Source organism: Carassius gibelio, chromosome A5, assembly GCF_023724105.1.
Source record: "Carassius gibelio isolate Cgi1373 ecotype wild population from Czech Republic chromosome A5, carGib1.2-hapl.c, whole genome shotgun sequence".
Classification (NCBI taxonomy): domain Eukaryota; kingdom Metazoa; phylum Chordata; class Actinopteri; order Cypriniformes; family Cyprinidae; genus Carassius; species Carassius gibelio.
Genome location: NC_068375.1, coordinates 9,980,698 through 10,004,531, shown reverse-complemented (window position 1 = coordinate 10,004,531; position 23,834 = coordinate 9,980,698). Strand labels below are relative to the sequence as shown.

At 41.6% G+C, this 23,834-nt stretch overlaps 1 protein-coding gene across 5 annotated transcripts in view; it reads left to right on the top strand.

Annotated features, from left to right (window-relative positions):
• prrc2b (proline-rich coiled-coil 2B) overlaps positions 1-17,635 on the top strand; it is a 32,536-nt gene extending 14,901 nt beyond the window's left edge. For 2 of the 5 annotated variants that reach the window (XM_052591664.1, XM_052591660.1), the window contains exons 15-30: positions 360-2,544; positions 2,642-2,820; positions 3,817-3,932; positions 4,053-4,194; positions 4,692-4,768; positions 4,857-5,138; positions 5,236-5,337; positions 5,773-5,965; positions 6,057-6,151; positions 7,758-7,882; positions 9,081-9,318; positions 10,499-10,666; positions 10,759-10,838; positions 13,705-13,822; positions 13,906-14,115; positions 15,625-17,635. In XM_052591664.1, the coding sequence (XP_052447624.1) occupies positions 360-2,544; positions 2,642-2,820; positions 3,817-3,932; positions 4,053-4,194; positions 4,692-4,768; positions 4,857-5,138; positions 5,236-5,337; positions 5,773-5,965; positions 6,057-6,151; positions 7,758-7,882; positions 9,081-9,318; positions 10,499-10,666; positions 10,759-10,838; positions 13,705-13,822; positions 13,906-14,115; positions 15,625-15,789 (4,475 nt within the window). In that variant the 3' untranslated portion in view covers positions 15,790-17,635. Of the gene's footprint in view, positions 1-359; positions 2,545-2,641; positions 2,821-3,816; positions 3,933-4,052; positions 4,195-4,691; positions 4,769-4,856; positions 5,139-5,235; positions 5,338-5,772; positions 5,966-6,056; positions 6,152-7,757; positions 7,883-9,080; positions 9,319-10,498; positions 10,667-10,758; positions 10,839-13,704; positions 13,823-13,905; positions 14,140-15,624 lie in introns of all 5 variants that reach the window. The other 3 variants (XM_052591663.1, XM_052591661.1, XM_052591662.1) reach the window with 2 other exon arrangements.
• The last annotated feature ends 6,199 nt before the right edge of the window (positions 17,636-23,834 follow it).

Sequence of the window (23,834 nt, the reverse complement as noted above, 5' to 3'; positions counted from 1 at the left end):
CAAAGTACATTTTGTGTGGTGCAGCTTTTACTGCAAACAGATCGATCCATTCCACCATTGAACAGATCACGAGCTGCTTGTGTGTAAATGAAAACAAATGCTGTGCTCCACTCTGAAAAATACAGAGTCAAACTAAGTTGCAGCCTTTTGAGATTTGGTGATTGCAAATCAAAATTTCAGACAAAATTGTCTGTTGTACAGCCCTATGGGTGTATTGTAATTTTTCTTTATAGTTAGTGCCTTTCTATCAAATCATGAAACCGTAGGGGCTTCACAAGCCACTCTTTGGGAAACCCTGCTGGGAAACAATCTAGCAACTACCTATTGAGATATTCATATTTAACTTTTTCATTCTCAAGGTTTGGTGAAACCTGTCATTCAGCAGGATCACCTGAATAGCCCTGGTTCCACCTCTGATGAAGGCTGCCATCCCAGCGTGCATCAGGAGAGGAGGGCGCCATCCACTGAGTCTTACCAAGTGTGGAACCAAGACAGCTACTCGTCTGCGCGCAGTTTCACCCCACCCTACCAGAGACAGCATGACAATGGCGACAGGGCTCAGGTGGATGACAGGAGTGACCGGCCATTCTCCAGACATGACTCATATGAAGACCGAGGTCATGACCCTGCAGACAGTCCAGCAGAGGAACTGCCCCATCAAGGCTTCCGGCAAGGCAGAGGCTCAGACGTGTCGTTTGGGTCACAGCGAGAAGTTACCCACGAGGGAACCAATCAACCATTAGTAATCAGCAGGACCCATCCTGGAGACAGTGAGCACAGGGATGTCTCCTCTGGTAGACATCAGAAAGAAGGCACTGATACTCATGATGAGGCCTTCGACAACAAGGACAAGAGCTACGACTCTGATATCTGGAAGAAAGATGTGGGTAGTCTGAGGAAAGACGGCAGCGGTCAGGCGCAGTGGTCCGATCACTGTTCGAGCAGCAGCAGTAGCATTAGTCAGCCATCTGAAACCAGCAGCAGAACCCTTAGGAGGACAGGGCCCATCAAGAAACCTGTGCTGAAGCCTTTGAAAGTGGAAGACAAAGAAAACGAGAAACCCAAAACTGAGCCCGAGGAGAAGCCTGTCCCATACAGGCTGGAGAAGGAAGTGGTCACCAACGTCTATGACCTGAAGAAAGATGCCCCTCTTCTGTCTAACAGGCACTCCGTGCCACCCCCCAATCCCTCTCCTATGGAAAAACACATGGAAGCTCCCAAGGTGGAGAGAACGAGCAACCTGCCTGAAGATTTGCACAAAGAGAACTACTGGGATAGTGCGAAGAGTCAGTCTGTGGACAGCTCTGACAGCAGAGATCCACCAGCACTGCGCCGCAACAACTGGATATTCATAGATGAGGAGCAGGCATTCGCCGGGGCCAGGGGAGCGGGCCGTGGACGTGGCCGGGGCTTTAGAGAGTTCAATTCTCGTGGTGGCACTCGTGGAGGACGGAGTGACAGCAACAGAGGAGCCTACAATAGCACAGGTGCACAGAGGCCTGCACGAGGACGTGGTACTCGAGATTTTAGGACTGAAGATCTGCAAAGAGGCAAACCCCGTAGACGCAATGTGAGCGAGACGCACAGCGAGGCCTCAGAATACGAGGAGCAGCCCAAGCGTCCGCGCCAGAAGGCCACTGAGAATGGAGAGGCTTCGTATCCTGCATCTGGAGAGGTCAAGAGGGCCGATAAGGAGTCGTGGAGATCAAACAAGGTCTACACTGACGATCAGAGTGGCAATAGTGATTCCAGGGACAAGACGAAATCTGCTCGAGTCTTTGGAAGGTCATTGCCCCCTCGCCTTAATGCTGGATACAACCGTGGGTTTGGCTCAAGGGATATTTCGACGTGGAGAGGGAGAGGAACCCAGTTTGGAAGCACTCCCATGCAGGAAAACGGCTACAGCTTTGGTGCGGACTCCTATTCCAAACGTTTGTCAGAACGCGAGGCCCTGAAGTACCCCTCTAAATTTACAGGCTCCTTTGCAGAGAATGGTGTCGAGGACAGAGATGGGGGTTACTACATTGATAATGATAATCCTGACAACCGGCCCCTGAGAAGGCGTCGTCCCCCACGCCAGGATAAACCCCCACGCTTCAGGCGTCTGCGTCAAGAGCATGAAGGAGGAGGTCAGTGGAATAGTGAGGACTATGTTAATGGAGACGTTGCCAATCAGTGGCCTGGTCGTGCAAAGGGGGCAGAGGAGCACGGTCCCAACCGCTACTCTGGAGGACGGTCACAGGAGATCACAGGTCAGGGTGAGGACTGGGAAACCGGCTCTGAGAACAGCGATTTCAGTGACTGGAGGGAGAAACGGAGACAGCATGGTGACGTGCTCGCAGATATAGGTCACGGAGAACCTGGCTCTGAAAAGAGAGAGCTCTCCAAGCGGAGCTTTTCTAGCCAGCGGCCAGTGGTCGACAGACAGAACAGGAAGAGTGATGCTACTGTGATGGAAAACAACAAGACAGAAATGCAGGCTAGTGCAGGTTCCTTCGGGAGAAACGAGAGCTGGCAGAACTGTGTTACTTCCAACAACAAACGGTATGTTTCCTTAAAACATGAACTAAGCATATTAATACAATAAAAACAATACCACTGAAATTCACACTATGAATGTGCTTTAATTCGCTCCGTGCAGAGTTCCAGAAGAATCGATCACCGGCCTGAGCTCAGCGTGTGTGTACCGTGTAGAGCAGAACGACGACACCAGCACAACTGAAGCAACGGGGACGATCATAGAGAAAGACTTGAAACCCAGGAACATGAAGGGGGACATGACCGAACCCCTGTCCCAATATGACCTGAATACTTACCCAAGTAAGCCAGATGTTTTTTTTAATGTAAGAATACATTAATTTGCTTGTGCTCAGGGTGTGCTAGTGGTTAGATCACTTCAGCAGTGTGGCTCATTCTTAAACCAAGGTTTTGTCTGAATGATGATTAGATTAACGGTTTTGGATCGCTGCATTTAATCTGTGAAAACACCTACAGAATGATGTGTTTGATGTATGATAGAGTAAATGGTAAGTCCTGCATCAGGGGCAGCCTCCCCCAGGTCCTAAGGTTTTGGCCTACTGCTAATTAAATTAAAAGTAAAGTAGCCTACACAAATAACATACAGACTGTTTCTGATTAAATAAAGCAGTAATTGATGTAATAAAATTACTATGTTTTGATTTAATGGTCAATAGCTATAGCTATTAGCTAAAAATATCTATATATATTTTATAGCTAAAAAATCACAAGGCACTTGTCAATTAAATAATTTTATATATGCTGATTTATTCATTAATGTGTAACGTTTTAGTTTTTTAACACATCATAAGCTCTAAAAGATTTTTAGAATTTTTACATCTCTTTTGCTTTAGACCATCTACAAATGTTTAACCTAAAATTAAAATGTTAGGGTTAACACAAAAAAATGCAGCAATTGATTTATAGTTTATTTTTAAAGTTTATATGTATTGTTAAAAATCTTAATTATTGTTTATTTAATTCTAACAAGTTATTGTTAAAAACTAAACAAAATTAAAAATATTTTGCTTATAATTTCTGCACAGGAGAGACTTGTGTTGTAAAAAATATATCGGTATCAGTACTGGCAAAATGAGTTGAAAAATATTGTTCATTGGCAAAATCAAATATTCATCCATACAGGTACAGTAAATTAATAGACTGTCCTGTAAAGAATTACTCTACTATTTTAACAGTGCTGTGCCAATTATTACCGTTAGAAGTCATTCGTTTTGTGTGACCCATGTGGTGTTCTTGAGTATTGGATCTGAAGGAGTTGTCCCTTGTGTTTCCTCGAAGTTGAGAGTGACTCGGGAGCTTCTGTACCCAGTCCAGAAGTTTTCCAGGACGCTCTGTCCAAAAAACAGCGCCGCCCACAGGATGACGATCGCAGGAGGAAGGATCAGGGCCCTCCAGTAAGTAATCCTTTGGGCTCATGGTCTTATAGTTGGAAAGATAATAACAGCTTAAGTTATTTAACTACATTAATTATATCTTGAGTGGATATTGTAGTTATTTGGTTTGTGCACCTTAAGGGTTCGGTAAAGAATAGAGCAATTGCATCGAAAATGCCTCCTCGTTTTGCCAAGAAGCAGGGCAGTATGTCCATCGAGCAGACCGAGGATGCACTGTCTGCCAACAGCTTGGGAACAGAAATCTGGGAGACGAACAGCACAGGTTATACCGATAACAGCTGATAACAAGTGTATCAAGATACCTTATTGGAGGAAAACGCCACCGTTTTTCCATATTCCACTGTTCTTCCCTCACCTTAGATGAGTTGATATGTACCTCTTCCGAAGTTAGTTTTCAGGAGTGATGATATTACTGCTCAGAGGTCGAAGTGCTGCCAAGTGCTGTTCCGCCATATATTATAGTCATATTTTATCCGCTTCGAAATTGCCACGTTTTATTTTGTGTCACCATACTTACTCGTGTAACTGCTCATGTAACCATCTCTAAATTTACCCATGTTTGGATCCTAAGGAATGAATGGTACTAAGCTAAATGCTAGCATACTGGCGCCGCGCGCTACAGCAATTTTGTGCATGCACTGAGACAGGAGAGGTACGTATCAACTTGTCTAAGTTGAGGGAAGAACATGGAAAAACTTTGGCATTTTCCTTAAATAGACTTTTTCTAAATGTCTTTTTTTTTTTTTTGTTCTCCTGAAGCTCTGAGTGTCCATTCGTCAGGTGGTGATTCGTGGACAAAGCAGGTTTCCTACACAGGAAGTGAACCCAATTCAGAGGTAAAGGTCATTCTTTTTTTAAGAAACTCTTGTCATTTTTTTAAATGAGCTGAGACTCAGAGTACAGTCGCTCTGTCCTGTCTTTCAGGATTCAGATGCAGGACCCGAGCAGAGTAAAGAACACAAACCCGGCCCCATCGGCAATGAGCGCTCGCTGAAGAACCGCAAGGGCTCTGAAGGCATGGACCGTCTGGAGGGACCCATTACTCCTGTCAACGGAGTGGACATTCACGTGGACAACGTTATCCCTGTGCCGCCAATTGAGTTTGGCGTCAGTGCAAAGGATTCAGACTTCAGCCTTCCTCCAGGTTCCACACCAGTGCCTGTGTCCAACCCCGTCACCAAGCTGCAAGATGCACTCTCTGGGAATGTGTGTACATGAGCTCTGAGCCAGCATTTACATTCTCAGCATTGTCTAAAATAAGCTCTGAGTGTTTATACTGTTGTTAATGTTTGTGTGTGCACAGGCGGGCCTGACTCAAGCCATCCCGATGCTCCGCAGAGACCACCTACAGCCCGGAATAAACCTCAACCCCATCAGCTTTCCTTCAGCGGACCTCACTCTCAAGGTACACAGTAATGGAAGCATATCAATACATGTTAGAATCCTCTGAACTTCATAACACGTTAACAACTTCTAATAACAAGCTTAAACAACATGTTACGTGATAAAGTTGTTAAAAGCATGTTAGTAACCGTTATCTACATGCTAGAACATAGATATTCTTTTTTTGAATGCCTGTCTGCTTAAGCCTTGTAAAACTTTAAATGTAAAGCTTTAAAAACTATTCAGTCTTTCTGGCCAGGCTTTCTTAAGACATTTCAATTGGTCTTAACAAACTTCTTAATCTGGTATTACAACCTGCATCTGTTCAGAAGGATGCAAATACTTGAGTGAAGTAATGTTAAGAATGCAGTAGAACCTGGATAATGGAAGCACCAGTTGTGTCCAAATGCTCGTGTCCGTCAGTGCTCCTCACCAGCAAGTCTCTCTGTGGTCTCAGATGGAGTCGGCACGTAAAGCCTGGGAGAACTCTCAGGCTCTTCCAGAGCAGGGCTCTCCGGGCGGCGTGGTCTCCGGCGCTCAGCCTGCCTGCAGTGTGGGCTCCTCCAGCGGCGTCAGCTACAGCTCCTTCGGCGGGGTGTCCATGCCGCCCATGCCTGTGGCATCTGTCGCACCTTCTGTCTCCATGCAAGGTCAGCATCTCATTGCTTTCTCAGATTGTGTCACATGCAGTGGTTGTGCATGGCTCTAATTCCTGTTGTGATGTGTGTTTGTGTGTCACAGGCAGTCACATCCCTCCTCTCTATCTAGACGGTCATGTGTTCTCTAGTCAGCCGCGGCTCGTGCCGCCTTTGACTCAGCAGCCCAGCTACCAGCAGGTACGTGTCTACAGTGACTGCACACTTCACAGATTTATCATGACTGTGCCTGAGAAATGTGGATGTTTTGAATGAAAGTGTCTTGCGGGCAGGGACTCCACATGCTTCAAAGATCAGGGATCAACTTTAAAGTTGTGACAGCAGGTCTATAAACATTTTAGTTTTATTGGCAATTGTTGTACATTAGTAAAATGCACTTTATTAATTTTAAGAATGACTTAGAGGTATAAAGCAATCTTCCCCAGCAGCAATCTTTCTCCAGTGATCAAAAACTAATGGGAGTCATGTTACCACTGTAAAGCCTTACATAGGAGATAGTAGTCTGAAAAATGTTTTTTTTTTTTTAAACTCAAGTAATTATTAAACCTTCAGACAAAATCTTAAAAAAGTAAATCAAATAATTTTGAGTATCATATTTGATCTGTCAGGCTTTTATGACTCATTTATGTCTGATATAGTCAGAATATGGAGGAAAAAACTGCTCTGATAGCTCAGACTTAAATTGAGCAAAAAAAATCAATTTGGTGCAGGTATGCTGGTTTTTATATAGACAAATGGTAAGATAGAGTTCTAATGTAATCAGTGAGATCTTTATTAAACTATAGAAGATACTTGTACATAAAATTTATATATCATCTAACATCTACTGTATAACACCAGGATAAAAAAACTTTTTAAAACAAGCTCAAAACTCTCTTTCAGTCAGCAGCGAGTGTTTGAAATAACTTGATCCGATGTAGATTATAATCACTAAACAAGGCAGAAATATTTATAAACCATGAAAAAGTCTATGCACGCTTAACATTAACGTTACCAAAGTAAACATGGTAAATGCAACCCCTTGGAGAAATCAGATGTCAGCTTCTTATTCTCTATCACAATTGTGTATTTATTTAGTAACATCTGTCGTAAGTCTCGTCTCGAGAGTTTAGCTCCACGTGGCATGTGTCATCAAAATATAATAATGATTTTTGTTCGGGAGCTTTTATAAAAATAGAGATATTATCATTCTTTCTAAATGTGACGTATAGGCTACTGTGGCTACAAATAAACAGAAACAGACTCGACTGAATAAGCAGGCTATTTTCATAACGCTTAATCGTTAAAAATTAATAAATAAAATGTAGATAAATTTATTTCTGATTAATTTTGAGTCCTGATAAATTAATGAATTATGATCAATGTATCACTTATTCTATATTAAAACATTGATGCCTTTGAATTTAAATATTAAACAAAGCATGCAAACAAACGACTGCTTTTATCATGTTCGTTTTGTGATCGCGCATGTTCCAGTGACTTATTTCCTAGTTTTCTGATAACTTCTCTTTGTTGGTGAAATGATGAGGTTTCGTGACGTTGTTCATGAGAGGCGTGTAAAGGGTGTGTTTTAGTGATGCGCAGCAGAGCTTCAGGACCGACAGTGGAAACGCTGCGCTAATCTGGCCTCGGTGCTACTATTAGCCCCAGCCGGTCTGTTTTAAGCCCTGGCTCGCACTGGCCCAACAGTGGAAAAGTGGCTAATTATACAGTAGGCTTTAATAGGTTCATTCATTGGACCTGTGTGGCTATAAATAACCCGTGTGTGTTTGTTGTGTGTATTCAGGCCACCGCTCAACAGATCCCCATCTCTCTGCACACGTCTCTACAGGCTCAGGCTCAGCTGGGTCTGCGAGGAGCTCTGCCTGTCTCTCAGTCTCAAGAGATGTTCAGCTCCATCCCTCCCTTCAGGTAAATCACCCGCTTCAGCAACACTCACAGTCAGTTTCATTCAGTGTTGGTCTGCTACTCTTTTACACTAATTAAGTCCCATGCCATTGCAAAGACTTGCTCTTAAAACACCTAACAAACCATTTGTATCAATAACTGATGTATAAAACTTGTTCTACGAAGACAAGAAAATAATCACTTTTTTTTTTTTTACTCTATCATATACTAGTTTTCATCATCAAAATTCAGTATAATTTTACTGTTCTTGTTACCATAGCGAAAACTGTGGAAATACAATTATAATTATTTTTTGAAAATCAAAATCATTTAATAATTTAAATTTGTCAATTAAGTAAATTATGCAATTGGTAAGACAATACCATGTAGATTTCAAATATTTTTTAAGTAAGCATTGCCTTAAAAAGTAAATGAGATTTCAGTAATGAAAAAATATACCTTTTATGAAAAAAATAAATAAATAGAACAAAGTGTGTGTGAGCTCGTTAAATTGCAAATTGGGCTTAAATCAGGCATACAATTCTGTAGTGTAAACTAGGCATTAGCAGATTCTCTGACATTTAAATGTAGAGATCGAACAATAATTGGTTTAAATCTAGATACCATATTTTCAGGACTATAAGTCACACTTTTTTCATAGTTTGGCTGGTCCTGCGACTTATAGTCATGTGCAACTTATTTATCAAAATTAATTTGACATGAACCAAACCATTTATTTGGAACCAAGAACCAAGAGAAAACATTACCGTCCACAGCCACGAGAGGGCGCTCTATGCTGCTCAGCGCCCTCTCACGGCTGTAGACGGTAATGTTTTCTCTTGATTCTTGGCTCTAAATAAATGCGACTTATAGTCCAGTGCGTTTTTGTTTTTTTCCTCATGAAATATTTTTGGACTGATGCGACTTATACTCAGGTGCGACTTATAGTTTGAAAAATACAGTATTAGTGAAGTGTAGCGATCGGCGATAATCTGTTTAAGGGTGGACATTGACGATAATCAGTTTTACCAATATAGTTTCCAGTATTTAGGGATTTTGCTTCAGATATTTGTTTTGTAATATCTGGTCCACCGAAAAATGTTAAATTGAATTTGTCAAACAACGGTTTGAGTCTGCTGTAAGCTGGAGAAAATGGCCACACTGATAGTTCTGGGTTTTTTCTGTGATCATCTGAGCGCTCTCACGTTCTCCTCTCTTACAGGTCTCCGGTGTACATGCACCCAAACCTGTCTCAACCCAGTCCCATGGTGCTCTCTGGTGGAGCTCTCAAAGGACCGTACTCTGCATTTCCTGGCATGCAGCCATCAGACATGGTCAAACAGCAGTCCGGATCTCACTACCAGCCCATGAACGGCAGCCAGCCACTGGTGTACGACGGACCCATGAATCAGGCAGCTGGGATGGGCACGTCACAGCTCATGGACTCGCAGCTCATTCAGGCAAGTTCTTTGAAAGCCATAAGACCGCATGTCTGCAGAATACCTACACAACCCTCTAGCACACTTTGGCAATATAATCTTTTATAATTTTTTATATAATTTTTCAGTTTACTCGCCAGACTGATCTATTATTTTACACACACACACACACACACACACACACACACACATATATATGATTCCAATCAGCTTATCTTTGTAAAATGATTTTAATCAGTCAGTCAAGCATTATATTATGGTATTAAGCACTATTTAATTATAAAACTTTATAAAAGTTTTTAAAACTTGTTAACCATGTATGAATGCATATTTGTCATTTTGACTGAACTTAAGACTGGTGGTGAAGCTTAAGATATTGTCATTCAGGGTTTCTGTAAAAAAAAATACAACTAATTCTACTACCATACTAACAATATACAATGCTCTATTGATTGATGAGCTGCTGGGTTCATGAATATTAATCACGTTGTCTGCGTTGAGTTGAACTGATTTGCTGAAATCAAAACAGGGATGGTAATAGATCAGCGCCAGCCAATGAAATTGCCATTTGTGCATTAGCTCCGCCCACTACCGAAAGGAGAAACTGGCTTATCTTCTGCCTGTTCTAAAAAAGTGAAAATTCTAAATGAACTCCATTATTTTGACAGGAAAATACAACAAAGAATATTGTTTACATGTAGCGCGTTGATTAAGACTCTCGCTCTCTTTGCATGTGTGAGAAACAGCGCTATCACTAAAGCGATGGTGAGTCATGCGTCTTCACAAAGAGTTTACAGTTCAGCAAATACAGGTGTGCTGTGCGCCCATTGAGATGAAGTGAAAAGTACAGATCGCTTGATGGAGAAAGAACTCTGAAGCGCTCAGTCAGTGTTCAGCGAGTGAAAATGTGCTAATCTTATAATAGCCTTGAACACACACACTGGAGAGTAAAATCTAAAAATTTATTAGCCAATGGCTAACGATAGACATCATTTAGTCGCATAGAGTAAAATTTTGTCGCATATGCGAGTGATTTACTCGCAATGTAGAGGGTTGTTACAGTTATAGAAGTAAAGTGATTTGGGTGTATTGTCAACAGCTTGAAGCGCAGCTCGAATCTGCTTTATTCAGGATTTTTATTGGGTTTATTGGTTTATTGGTTTTAATGGACATTCTCATTGACTTTGCTGTGTGTTTTCAGGTGACGATGCCCATGCCTGGATCTCAACTGCGCTACGGCTCAGCCCAGCAGCACCTCCTCCTGCCCCAGTCCATCCAGCTCCAGCAGAACCAGAACCTGTCTGTGGGAGCTCCACGCCGCATGATGCCTCCCGGATCTCAGCCGGCTATCATGAGCGGCAACAGGGAGGTGAGAACCTGTGTTTCAGGAAATATCTGCCCTCAGGCCTATTCCATTGTCTTATTGACATGCCTCTTTGATAAATCGTGTTCTTTTTGCAGCCTTCCCAGATGGACATCAAGGGATTTCAGTTCTCTGATAAGCCCAACCACTCACCTGGAATACCCAGTGGCTCCTACAGGTGAGCGGATGGTTCACACACTCCACCCACAGTACAGTGAGCTGCAGACACACTGAAGTTTTCTTTTTTTCTTATGTTCAGTCTAATATTGTCAAGAAACAGGGTTCGTACAAGGTGCTTATTGAGCTTGAAGTATTTTAATTTTGAAAAGGCAGTAAAAGTGAAATTACTGTTAATCTTTGTTTTCAATAAAAACAATCTTTTTATGCAAAAGTAACAATTCAGCACATCTGATATAAATGCAGAGCCATTTCACCTGGCTTTCAGGAGTGCACGAAGTCTCGTGATATTAAACGTGAAAAAACTTCTAGGTGAAAAGCAGTCTCATGATATAAGTATTAAGTTGGGTTTGAAAGTGCTTGCGTTATTGTTTGGTTTGGTCATTTATTTCATGTGCTGTTTGTGTTTCCAAACACGTGCATTTGGGAATGCATATAAAGTCTGACGCACTTTGCGTTGCACTCTTATCATTTACAAGCATGAAGCACGTCTCCAACTCAGTAGCTCGGTCGACAAACCCTTCTGCTATGCTTTGAGTTTGAGTTGCTTAGCATTCATCAGGGAAAACTGTGTGTTATCTCACTAGATTTGTAACGTAAAATTATTTAAACCTATGCCAACACAGGAGAATACATCAAAATATCTCTAAATATGTAATTTGTTGTCCATCGTGATTTCAAAATAAGATTTTAAACCCTCGCTCGAGTTTGCCTGTGGCCAAATATTAAAATGAAATGGATTTAAACGTTTAAACGTTTGGCCAGTTTTAAGCGAGGATTTGAATCGTGCTTTAAAGTGGAAAAATCACAGGCCGTTGGTGCCCTCTGGAGGTATTTATTATAATACATACAGGTACTGGTCATATAATTAGAATATCATCAAAAAGTTGATTTCACTAATTCCATTCAAAAAGTGAAACTTGTATATTATATTCATTCATTACACAAGACTGGTATATTTCAAATGTTTATTTCTTTTAATTTTGATGATAATAACTGACAACTAAGGAAAATCCCAAATTCAATATCTCAGAAAATTTGAATATTACTTAAGACCAATTCAAAGAAATCTTGGACAACTGAAAAGTATGAACATGAAAAGTATGAGCATGTACAGCACTCAATACTTAGTTGGGCTCCTTTTGCCTGAATTACTGCTGAAATGCGGCGTTGCATGGAGTCGATCAGTCTGTGGCACTGCTCAGGTGTTATGAGAGCCCAGGTTGCTCTGATAGTGGCGTTCAGCTCTTTTGCATTGTTGGGTCTGGCATATCACATCTTCCTCTTCACAATACCCCATAGATTTTCTATGGGGTTAAGGTCAGGCGAGTTTGCTGGCCAATTAAGAACAGGGATACCTTGGTCCTTAAACCAGGTACTAGTAGCTTTGGCACTGTGTGCAGGTGCCAAGTCCTGTTGGAAAATCTCCATAAAGTTGGTCAGCAGCAGGAAGCATGAATTGCTCTAAAACTTCCTGGTATATGGCTGCGTTGACGTTGGACCTCAGAAAACACAGTGGACCAACACCAGCAGACAACATGGCACCCCGAACCTGTGGAAATTTTACACTGAATCTCAAGCAACGTGGATTGTGTGCCTCTCCTCTCTTCCTCCAGACTCTGGGACCCTGATTTCATTTAATTTCATTCATTTTCATTTTTTTGTCCACAATGTGGAAATTTGCCTTCGGTTTTCCAAAGGAAATGCAAAATTTACTTTCATTTGAGAACATAACTTTGGACCACTCAGCAGCAGTCCAGACTCCAGTCCTTTTTGAAGCGAGACTCTTCTGACGCTGTCTGTTGTTCAAGAGTGGCTTGACACAAGGAGTGCGAAGCTGAAACCCATGTCTTGCACATGTCTGTGTGTAGTGGTTCTTGAAGCACTGACTCCAGCTGCAGTCCACTCTTTGTGAATCTCCCCCACATTTTTGAATGCGTGTCGTTTCACAATCCTTTACAGGGTGCGGTTATCCCTATTGCTTTTACACTTTTTTTTTTCTACCACACCTTTTCCTTCCCTTCCCCTCTTTATTAATGTGCTTGGACACAGAGCTCTGTGAACAGCCAGCCTCTTTTGCAATGACCTTTTGTTTCTTGCCCTCCTTGTGCAAGGTGTCAATTGTCGTCTTTTGGACAACTGTCAAGTCAGCAGTCTTCCCCATGATTGTGTAGCCTACAGAACTAGACTGAGAGACAATTTAAAGGCTTTGCAGGTGTTTTGAGTTAATCAGCTAATTAGAGTGGCACCAGGTATCTTCAATATTGAACCTTTTCACAATATTCTAGTTTTCTGAGATACTGAATTTGGTATTTTCCTTAGTTTTCAGTTATAATCATCCACATTAAAATAAATAAACATTTAAAATATATCATTGTGTGTACTGAATGAATATAATATACAAGTTTCACATTTAGAATGGAATTAGTGAAATAAAAATTTTGATGATATTCTAATTATATGACCAGCACCTGTAATGTACTCAAGTTGGTAATGTTCATATTATGAAAGAAGGAGGCACCTCAACACACCCCTCCTATGACGCAATGGTCATGGACCAATGGTAGTAAATAAAGGTGTTTTGCTGTTGGAACAAACTTTTCTGGAAAGTTTGCTTTGGCGAGCCATTTACATCTCCCCAAAAAAACTTTGTTTGGGCCAATTTTTTTAAATTATGTTACATCACTTCGTTATTCAATTTCACTTGTAGTATATCGGGGCCTTACTAGACAAAAACTTTAATAAGCATTTTAAATGGAAAAAAATAAAATTTATGAGCATTTGTGAATGTTTTAAAATGTTGTCTTTGAAGCGTGTTAGTCACAGGAAGGCTTTCCATGTCTAAGTGTCTTTTGTTTATTCATGAGGTCTTGTGTCGGACTGTTTCTTCTCAGACCTGGTTCTGCTAGTCCCAGTGGCAAACCCTCTGGCCCCGGAGGCCCTGCAGTGGTTGTCTCGCTCCCAGGACATTACACACAGCAGCAGGTATGGCTCACTTCTGTCCCTAACCCTGACCCTAGATGTCATGTTACACACTACTAACACTCATCTGCTGTCTGATGCTGCAGGTGTCGGCTCCTCAGGGCAGTATGGTCATGCATATGAGGCCCCCCACCAGCGGCCCCTTCCCCAACCCCATCCAACGGCCCGTCATGCAGGTCAACAAGACTGTCATCATCCGTTCGCCACCCTACCCCAGTCCCGGGCGTGAACCACTTCACAGCACACCTCCCTCCAACCCTGAGCCTGCTGTGAAGGGCCCTGAGGACGGTGTGAAGGTGAGCCACCCACTGTGAGCATAGGTAATGGCATCTCATCTTCTACTTTCTTATTTTCATGATTTACAATGTTTCATTAGATCACATTTACATTAAAACCAAAATGCAAATCTGTAAAGATCTAACTTGATATTTTTCTATTTTTGGTGATGTTCCATATGTGAAATAACATACAGTAAAAAGCAATCTATCAGTAAATATGAAGGTAAAAGTGGCCCACGAATGTTTTATTTTAATGGACAGATATAAAAAGTCATAGTGAAAATGTGAACACTTGCTTCATTCTGAGTCAGCATTGGAGAAATGAGACCATACATAGGAAAATTAATAGCCATAAAAAAAGCACATTTGATGCCTAATTGACCATGTGGCTTAATATATATTAGGGCTGGACCAGAATATTCGATTATTTGAATATTCATTCGGTGAGTTGTCACAAAAAATTATAATTTTTTTGAACACCTGACCTCCCCTGAGAAACGGTCTTCATTTGCACTTGAATATATTTTTACTATCGAGCTGAGCGGTTCTAAGGTTACAGTTGTATTTCTCTGTGAGTCTGGTCTGGCGCGGCGCGATTACTAATGGTTCTTGGCATGGTTAGACAACAGTAAATTGTACAGTAGCCCACCCTTATAATAAACTGTCTATATTAAAATTATTGGTCTTAACATAACTGTGTTTTGTATCACTAGTGCATTGTCTGTTCTCTGAACATATAAGCCCTGCACGCGCTTCCACAACAGTTTTTTAACAGTCTGACTGCACGATGTGTCGTTTAAGCATCGATATCGCGATGTATGAATCCACGATAGTCACATTGCAGGATGTGCGATGTAGGCTGTGGTAGTTGATCCGTTATTCATTAACTGTACTGGCCAGCTGCTCCCTGGCCCTTGACAAATCTGATTCGCGGAGAGCACGAGAGAGAAAGAGAGCGCGAGGGAGCGAGAGAGAGTGCGCGCGAGGGAGAGAGGGAGTAAGAGAGAGAGCGCACGAGACAGACAGACAGACAGAGAGAGAGCGTGTGCGCGCGCACGAGAGAGAGAGACAGAGGGAGAGAGAGAGAGAGAGCGCTTCAAACAACACAAGCGCTGTCTTGCTCTCTCTCCCTCACACATATTAATCAATTGACACGATGGTGTTGATGTTTAAATCATTTAAAATGAGAATGTAAATCTGCTAACCCCATTTTTGTTTGTAAGAAAAATCTGATTAGATTTCATATCGCAATATATTTCGCAGAAAAATAAAATATCGCAATGTCTTTTTTTCCCAATATCGTGCAGCCCTACTTTGAAGTTTAAAAAATGGTATTTGGACCAGCCCTAATACATAATATATCTTAGTATATTGCCTAATCAGATGTATTGTCTGTTCAGTGTATTACCCAGTTGAATCTTGTAAAACTGTTATTTCCATAAGGCTTTTGATTTCCAGTGTTGGTCTCAGTGAAGCGTTGGTGAGGTTCTGCTGCAGTATTGATCCTTTCTGTTATTTTCGGTACAGGTGAATGCCCTGCGTGATGCTCGTCCGGCTGTCAGTGAAGCCAAGAGCTCATCAGTGATTCCCAACAAGATCCAGGAGCAGCTGCCGTCAGTACAGGTCAAAGCTGCTCGAACCGGATCCATCAAACCACAGTCGGTCAAAGTGGAGGAAGGCAGAGCCTATTAATGGACCTCATGATCACATGACACGGCTGTCTGTAGGACCTCCTCCTTCCTCTTTTCTCTCTCTCTGTACTCTGGGACTAATGCACAGGATCACCAACTCCACAAATAAATCAGAACACATTATTAATAAACATCACATAAATATAAATGTAAACTATAAATAGACAATAGTTTTGGACTCTTCTGCGCAGACTTTTCCAGATCAACTTTATTTATTTACATTTTATTTGACATTTTCAAGTGAAGATTTACGGTTCACAAAAGTGGCCAACAAACCCCAGTGTATCTCACTCCCTCCATCAACGTCTGCAAACAGAGGAACAGGAAGCGCATCTCCTCTTCCAGCTCTCACGTCTCCACGCCCACATTGCCAAACTGAGCCATCTGATTGGACTCGAGGTTTTGACTGACATGCAGATCAACAGAAGCTCCAGAGCTGCAGTGTGGCATAAGTCATTTTTACTGGGTACCATGGAGTTTTAACTTTTTTATATATACACACACATATATACATATGTATATGTATGTATGTGTGTGTAGTAATCATGCCTATTTGCTCTATTATAAAAAATAAAACAAACTTTTATTCAATAAAAAAAAAAAACTTCAAACCCACATTTGAGGACATTGTTCAATCCAAACATGGAGGACATGAACCTTTCTCTTATACAGCAGCTTTTCATGTGTTATGCAAATAGCAAGCAACATTTGATCCTTAAAGGTGGTGCTTGAGTGGTGGCGGTGTGTGGATAAACATGTAATAGTCGGAAGCATTAAGAAGCGCTCAGTCTGTGTTTGATGTGATCAGGCGGGTGGGATATATGGCCACTTGTGTAATGTGAGGACGTTTGTGGTGATGTCAGTGGGAGTGTTGTGCTGTCATGAACGCTGATGGGAAATTTTACAGTACGTTGTTTAGTCTTTATTTTATTTGGTAGAGAAACCCTTTACCGGTCGATCACAGGAGTGCGAGGGTTGCACAAGCAATAAACAGCCTATCTGTAACCATCGGGGTCCAAATGTGTCCGAGAATGAATGCTCGTGTTGTCAATGTTGCCATCTCTGTGGGCTCATGGGGATCATGACTAAAAATATGAAGTGCACAGGAAATGTTGGTTTTGATGGTCCTTCGTTATACTACAGCTGTACAGAACTATAACCATCAGCACATGTTCGTAAAACAAAGGAGCATTAATGAAAATGCAACCTGTCCTTTTCCTTTAATTGAACTGTTGGACATGTGTAATGCCTTTTTAATTGATTTCTGCAGTGCTCATGGTTATTTTAGAGGTTTATTTGCTTGGGTGTTCATTGGCGCTGTTCGAACACATCGCCTTCAACAGTAAAATTGCTTCTTGATAATTGCTGAATATCTGTACAGACTTATTATTGCCCTTTTGCTTTTTTTTTTTTTTTTTTTTGACCTGTATTTAAGGGGCCAGCGATGGATTAACTCCCTTTTTTTTTTTTTTTTTAAGGGTCTGTTTTTCCCTACAGATATTTATCACTCAATGTTGTTTATCCTATTAAATGTATTATATTTGCCCTTTTATTCGAAATGATGAAGAGAGAAATAAAGCAGATTGTGCTTTTTTCAACAACAAGAACAAAAATCTGTTTGTATTCCCATAACCCATGAGCACTTATTGATGAGGCCATTGCTGTGATTTAAACATTTAAGTGATATTGCATCTAAGTGTTTTTCTGGATTTTAAATACATGTTGAGAAATCTGAAATGGCTAAGTTAAATACTGTAAAAGTCAAAAGGAGAATTAAGACTTTTCACTAAATTAACACAAAGAATGACATTATGGACCAGTTTAACAAATAAAAATATGTAGCTGAACTGCTGTTTTTGAGCATTTTTAGTGACTACATAAAATGTAAGTTTTAAGAGATTTAAAAAATTCTGTTCAGTTTTTGCTACCTAGGTTTAATTCTGCAGTAAGGTATGAAAGGCTGTGCTGTGAATATAGTAACGACTGAAGCGTTCTCGTTAGTTACTTTCACCGCAAATCAGTTCACTTTTGATCATGCATTGAACATTTCAAATCACAATATCAAATGTAAATTGTAAAACTATTATTCAAGGTTGGTCCAGTCAATGTACATTTGAAGTGTAGACCATGGCTAGTGAGTGCCGTTTAGGGGGCACACTTTTAAAATTCCTCTTAACCTACTTTAAGTATTATTCATTTGTCGTTTTTCACCAGGTCATGTATAACTGCAGTCTCTAGAAGTAAGCTATAACAATTTTTATTCAATTGTTTTGCTTTTCATTTATTTGCCATATCTTGTATTGAAGTGTGAAAATATAAGCAACCTTACCTGGAGTATGCCAGGGAAATCCTTTCCACCGTCCAGTGTGAGAGGCCCTGTTTGATAATTGGCTTCTTCATACACCGATGCTTTTCGCTATAGCAAAACAATGATGCCACCTCAAAAGACAAAAAAAAAAAAAAAGATTGAAAGCAACCTTTTCCATTAACTCAAATGGAGACACTTGCTCTTAGAAATAAGTTGGCATCATCTCACTTTATCTGTTTGTATGTCTAAAATGTGCACAATAAGTGACTTGAAGCCTCCTTGCGGGGTTATAAACTGAACATTCTCCAAACTTTAAGTATCACTTGCAGGGGTGTCTAAAACTCTTCCTGGAGGGCCACTGTTTTGCAGAGTTTAGCTCTAACTATAATTAAAGATACCTTAGCTAATTAAAGTCTTCAGACTCTTTAAAACAAGCGTGCTGGAGTTGAACTTAGCAGGTTGTTGTCGTTCCAGGAGCAGGATTGGTTACCTTGTACTGGTGGGTGGATGTGCTAGCACAGGCCTTTGGTTCAGTTGAGCATGAAAACCATTAGTGTGTGTGGAACTTTTCATTACCAAATGGGACATACGTATAGTGTTGTAAAAATGCAAGTGTTTACAGATCTTTTATTATTTTCAATACTTTGCATTTTAAAATCAACTCCTAAATGTGTTCAGTCTCTATAATTTAATTTGAGGTTCTTCTAATTGTTACAAAATAATTGCAGTGGGGAAAATATTTATTTGATCCCCTGCTGATTTTGTAAGTTTGCCACTTTCAAAGAAATGAAGGGTCTGTAATTTTTATGGTAGATTTATTTTAACATATAGAGACAGAATACCAACCAAAAAACCCCCAGAAAAAAAAAAAAAAACACTATATTAAGGTTAGAAACTGATTTGCATTTCAGTGAGTGAAATAAGTATTTGATCCCCTATCATCCAACAAGAATTCGGACTCCAACAGATTGGTTATGTGAAACACATTAGTCCGGTTACTTTAAGAAGTTACTCCTAATGTCAGCTCGTTAGGTGTATAAGACACCTGTCCATTCCAACCTCTGCTACAACCTTGGACAAGACCAAATAGCTGTCAAAGGACGTCAGAGACAAGATTGTAGATCTTAAAGTTTGCCAAAGAACATCTAAATAATTCAGAGAAGGCTTGGGAGAAAGTGCTGTTGTCAGATGAGACCAAAATTTAGCTCTTTGGCATTGACTCGACTCGCTGTATTTGGAGGGAGAGTAATGCTGGCTATAACCCCAAGAACACCCTTCCTACAGTCAAGCATGGAGGTGGAAATATGCTTTAGGACTGTTTTTCTTCTAAGGGTACAAGATGACTTCACCACATTGAGAGGCAAATGGACGGGGCCATGTACTGTAAAATCTTGGACGAGAACCTCCTCCCCTCAGCCAGAACACTAAAGATGGGTCATGGATGGGTCTTCCAGGATGACATTGACCCGACGCATTCCATCAAGGCAACAAAGGAGTGGTTCAAGAAGCACATTAAGGTCATGGACTGGCTTATCCAGTCTTCAGGCTTCAATCCTATTGAAAATCTGTGGAGGGAGCTGAAACTTTGAGTTGCCAAATGGCAGCAAAGAAACCTTAAGGATTTAGAGAGGATCTGTACAGAGGAGTGGATCAAAATCCCTCCTGAGATGTTTGTAAACCTGGTGACCAACTACAAAAGGTGACCTAACATTGTTCGGGAGGCAGACACACTCTTGCAGTTTAAATCTAGATTAAAGACCCATCTCTTTAACCTGGCTTACACATAACACACTTATATGCGTCTAATATCCAAATCCTTTAACGGATTTTTAGGCTGCATTAATTAGGTAAACTGGAACCGGAAACACTTCCCATAACACCCAATGTACTTGCTACATGAACAAATGCTTGAAAGTAGGGATGCAAAATATTGATTAATTCCATAATCGATTGTCTTTTAAATTAACAATCAATTTATCTATTAATCGTTAACCATAATGCTGCAAAATCTATTTTCTATTGCAGGCAGCAGTCACTGGCATGGCAGGATGTGCAAAAGCCACACACACACACACACACAAAACGCTTTCTTACTTGAATTAAGGGGGGTTTTAGTCTGAATAAAATGCTAGTAAAAGGATTATAAAATGAATAGATGTGATTAGGATTATTTTTCTAAAATGAAGAGAGAGCGCCATACATTTGAGATAAATTTACTTTGTTGACTTTCCTATCGCGCACGGAGACCGCTGAACGCGCCTCTTTAAATGGTTTTGTGGTGCTCGTTGTTGTATTTTAAAACACAATTGCAATGTTTTCAACTGACATTATGGCATTTAAAATAAAATTATCCCAAATGTAACTGTGGTGCGCGTGTGACTGCGCTATGCATTAAGTGAACCGCATCCATCGGCACTGCTGCAGCAAAACACTGTTGTATAAACCGCAGCGACCTTCCATTTCATCATTCTCGCATATCTCTTCTCCATGCAGAACAGGCAAGGAGGGCAATGTTTGTGAGATACCTCACTTCATGTTATCAGAGAACTGGGGTAACGTTCTCTTTCTAACATTCGTTTGGTATCTCACTATGGGATATAGACAACTCCGGTATTGCCGATATGCTGACGAAGCAGACTAAGAAAGGCTGAGTAATTATCTGAATCATAGATCCTGACGGAGGTGAAAACAGAATAATATGAGGAATTCGACCTTAAAATTAAAATTGCATTATACAACCTGACTACTCACTTCTAGAACTGAATGGGCCAGAGAGGACTCTGTCACATCCAGTCTATAAAAACGAACAAATGTGTGCGGAGAAGACCAGCTGGCTGCCGCGCAAATATCCTGATTAGAGAAGCCTCTAAACAGAACCCTGAAACTAGCCATACCTCTAGTAGAGTGTGCTCGTAGTCCTATTGGGGGCTCCAAATTCGAATTATTGTAACATAATACGATAGCCTTCACCACCCAATGGGAAAGGCATTGACAGGAGATAGGTCTTCCTCTGTAAGAATCAGCCCACGAGACAAACAGCTGATTGCTCTTACGAAGTGTATGTGTTCTCTGAACGTTGCGAAGAGAGATCTACGGCGGCCTGGCCAGATCTCTGCCACACCATGATCATAAATTCGGGATGGAGTCTCCACTCCCTTTACAGAGGAGGGGGCCAACCGGTATTTCGCTGCTGCGGCTGTGAATGATTGTATCGGTCTCATGAAACCAGGCTTTGACTGAGGGTCCGCGCTTCCCGGCTGTTGTGGCGGAGCAGGACGGGAAGGTTGATAATCCGAGTGACCTCTTCTACCTGAAGGCCTGAAATTCGGATGGCTTGGGTGATAAGGATGAGCTGCCGGCTTTCTAGAGAGACAGACCTTGAATGCTTCTCCCTCTTTTTTCCACAGGTCATATTGCTGAACGCATAGCTGTTACCGTCGTGCCGAACATGGCCTTGAGATCGATAGGGGCATCCAAAAACTCCAGGCCTGGCAAACCCAGCCATAGCGATCTCTATCCCACAACCACTAAGCCCATACTCCGACCGCAACTTTGAACTGCTCCGCGGGATGTGCGCAGGTTTAAATCTGCAATGATGCATATCTCCTCCCAGAGCGCTGGGTTGGGAGAACCGGAGTCCAGCTGACGTCCCATCTCCTCTAATAACTCCACTTGATAGGCTTTAAGCACGTACGGCCAGTGCAGAGAAGTTTTTAGAAATCTTTTGAAAAACAGAGGCGGCGAAGCGTTCTGTTTTCCCTGGCAACAAAGCCCCGGTTGAAGAGAGCGCTGCCCTGCGGCTCGGATGCAAATGATTCGCCACAGATGATTCTACAGGATAGGATCTGCCATCCCCAAATTCTCCATTCCCTGGACATCTAGCCTTGAGAAAGCCCTTAACAGATACTCGGTGGGAAAAAGGCTTATCCCAAAACCTCTTCATTTCAGCCACACAAGCCGGGATGGCTGGAATAAACTGCCTTGCTGGAGGGAGACGTGACGGAAGTCTCTTTCCGTCATACAAGTCTCTTTCAGCTCCTTTATCTGCTGGTTGGGATGGCCAGTCGATCGACAGTCTAGCCGCGGCCCTGCGACAGACCTCGATAAGATCTGTATCCGCCTGCACAGGGGAGGTTGGACGCGACTGCATCGGGGGAAGAATAGCATCTCCATCATCATCATCCTCGTCCTCGAGGATGGTCGACAAAACTTCGTCATCTTCATCTTCCTCTCCGGCTAACGGATCTCCAAACAGTGGGAGAAGGACAAGGTGACACCTTCTCCATCATCTCACCCCAGGAGCTGGAGGCCTGTGGACAATCCATCGGTTCCTCTCTGGGTTGAGCAGAGAGGCATGGGTCCGACTTCCCAGCTACTGCAACGCGAAGCCTTTGATCTTGGGTTTTGACCGAGAACTTTGCACAGTGGGGACAGCCCTCGGGGTCGGTCAACGCTGCCTGAGCGTGTTTAGCACCCAAGCTGGAGATGCAGAGACCGTGTGAATCTTTAGCAAAAATCCATATTCCGCACGCACACGGATGAGGAGGATGGCCCTGTCCCCTGGGTCTCTCCGGCTCTTTTGCAGTGGCCATGAAGCCTGAACTCTCTTGGTATGGTAAGCCCACCACAACGTGACAGCTAGTATGGAGCTGTGCTGCGACAGAGAGCTCTTTTCCTCTTTTTTTTTTTTTGGTGGGTGATGAGCGTGCCAAAAACTCGAAAAAAATAAGTAGAGAAACTTAAAGAAGAAAACTCGCCTTGACGTGTTAGTTATCTTACTCTAAGTGTTAGGTCACTCAACAAACGTTAAGAAAATATTGCGTTTGGGACGTTACCTTGCGGCTCCGTCGATAAACTGTTTAGCAATAATTCTCCAAGTCTGCTGAGGACAGCTTCAGAAATCTTCACGGGGAAGAGAACGAGAATGACGAAATGGCCGGTAGCTGCTGTTTATGTACAGAGAGAAGGACTCCCTGATCGCTGCAGCGATTGGTCTGCCATGGTTGGCAGACGTGGTGTTATTGGTGCTTCCTCGATCGGCCATGCCTGAGGCGATCCCATAGTGAGATACCGAACGAATGTTAGAAAGAGAACATCCTTGGAACAGCAGAGAGAACCGGTATACGGTCTATTAGTATTTAAACTGACCAGTGTAATCTTTTAAATCTTTAGTTGACTGTATTTTATTTTGATAATGAACCGACTGCGATGTAAGTTTGAATCGCTAGAATATATGTGTGCTCCAGGCTCTGACGCGATAGAAACAGCTGAGACCGGGAGAGAGAGGAAAAAAAAAAATACAGGGTTAGGAAAATGTAGATGACCATGCCTCTGGATGCTGTTCGAGATATAGCCTTCATTAATGTCGCTTAATTTGTTCTGGTTTACCGGTTTCTTTTCTTAAATCAAATTTCAGGTTTATTTTATTATCTTTCACTTTTAATCGCATCTCTTACTGTGTGTGGTAAACATGGGAAGGGAAATTAAAGATTTCATGAATTAATAATTCGTTCGATTTATTAATTTGTTCCCTTATTTCAGTTAAATCATGGGTTATTTAGGGAACAAAATTATCAAAACATTGACAATTGCCACAAATTAATAAGTCATAGAAATGAATTAAGTTGTAGGTGTAGCGTGGCCACAGGGGAGTAAATGGCACAATGAATAATAAACAAGAATTAATCTAATGCTGACTACGCCACCCCTTTCAAGTAAGGGGAACTAAACACGGACAC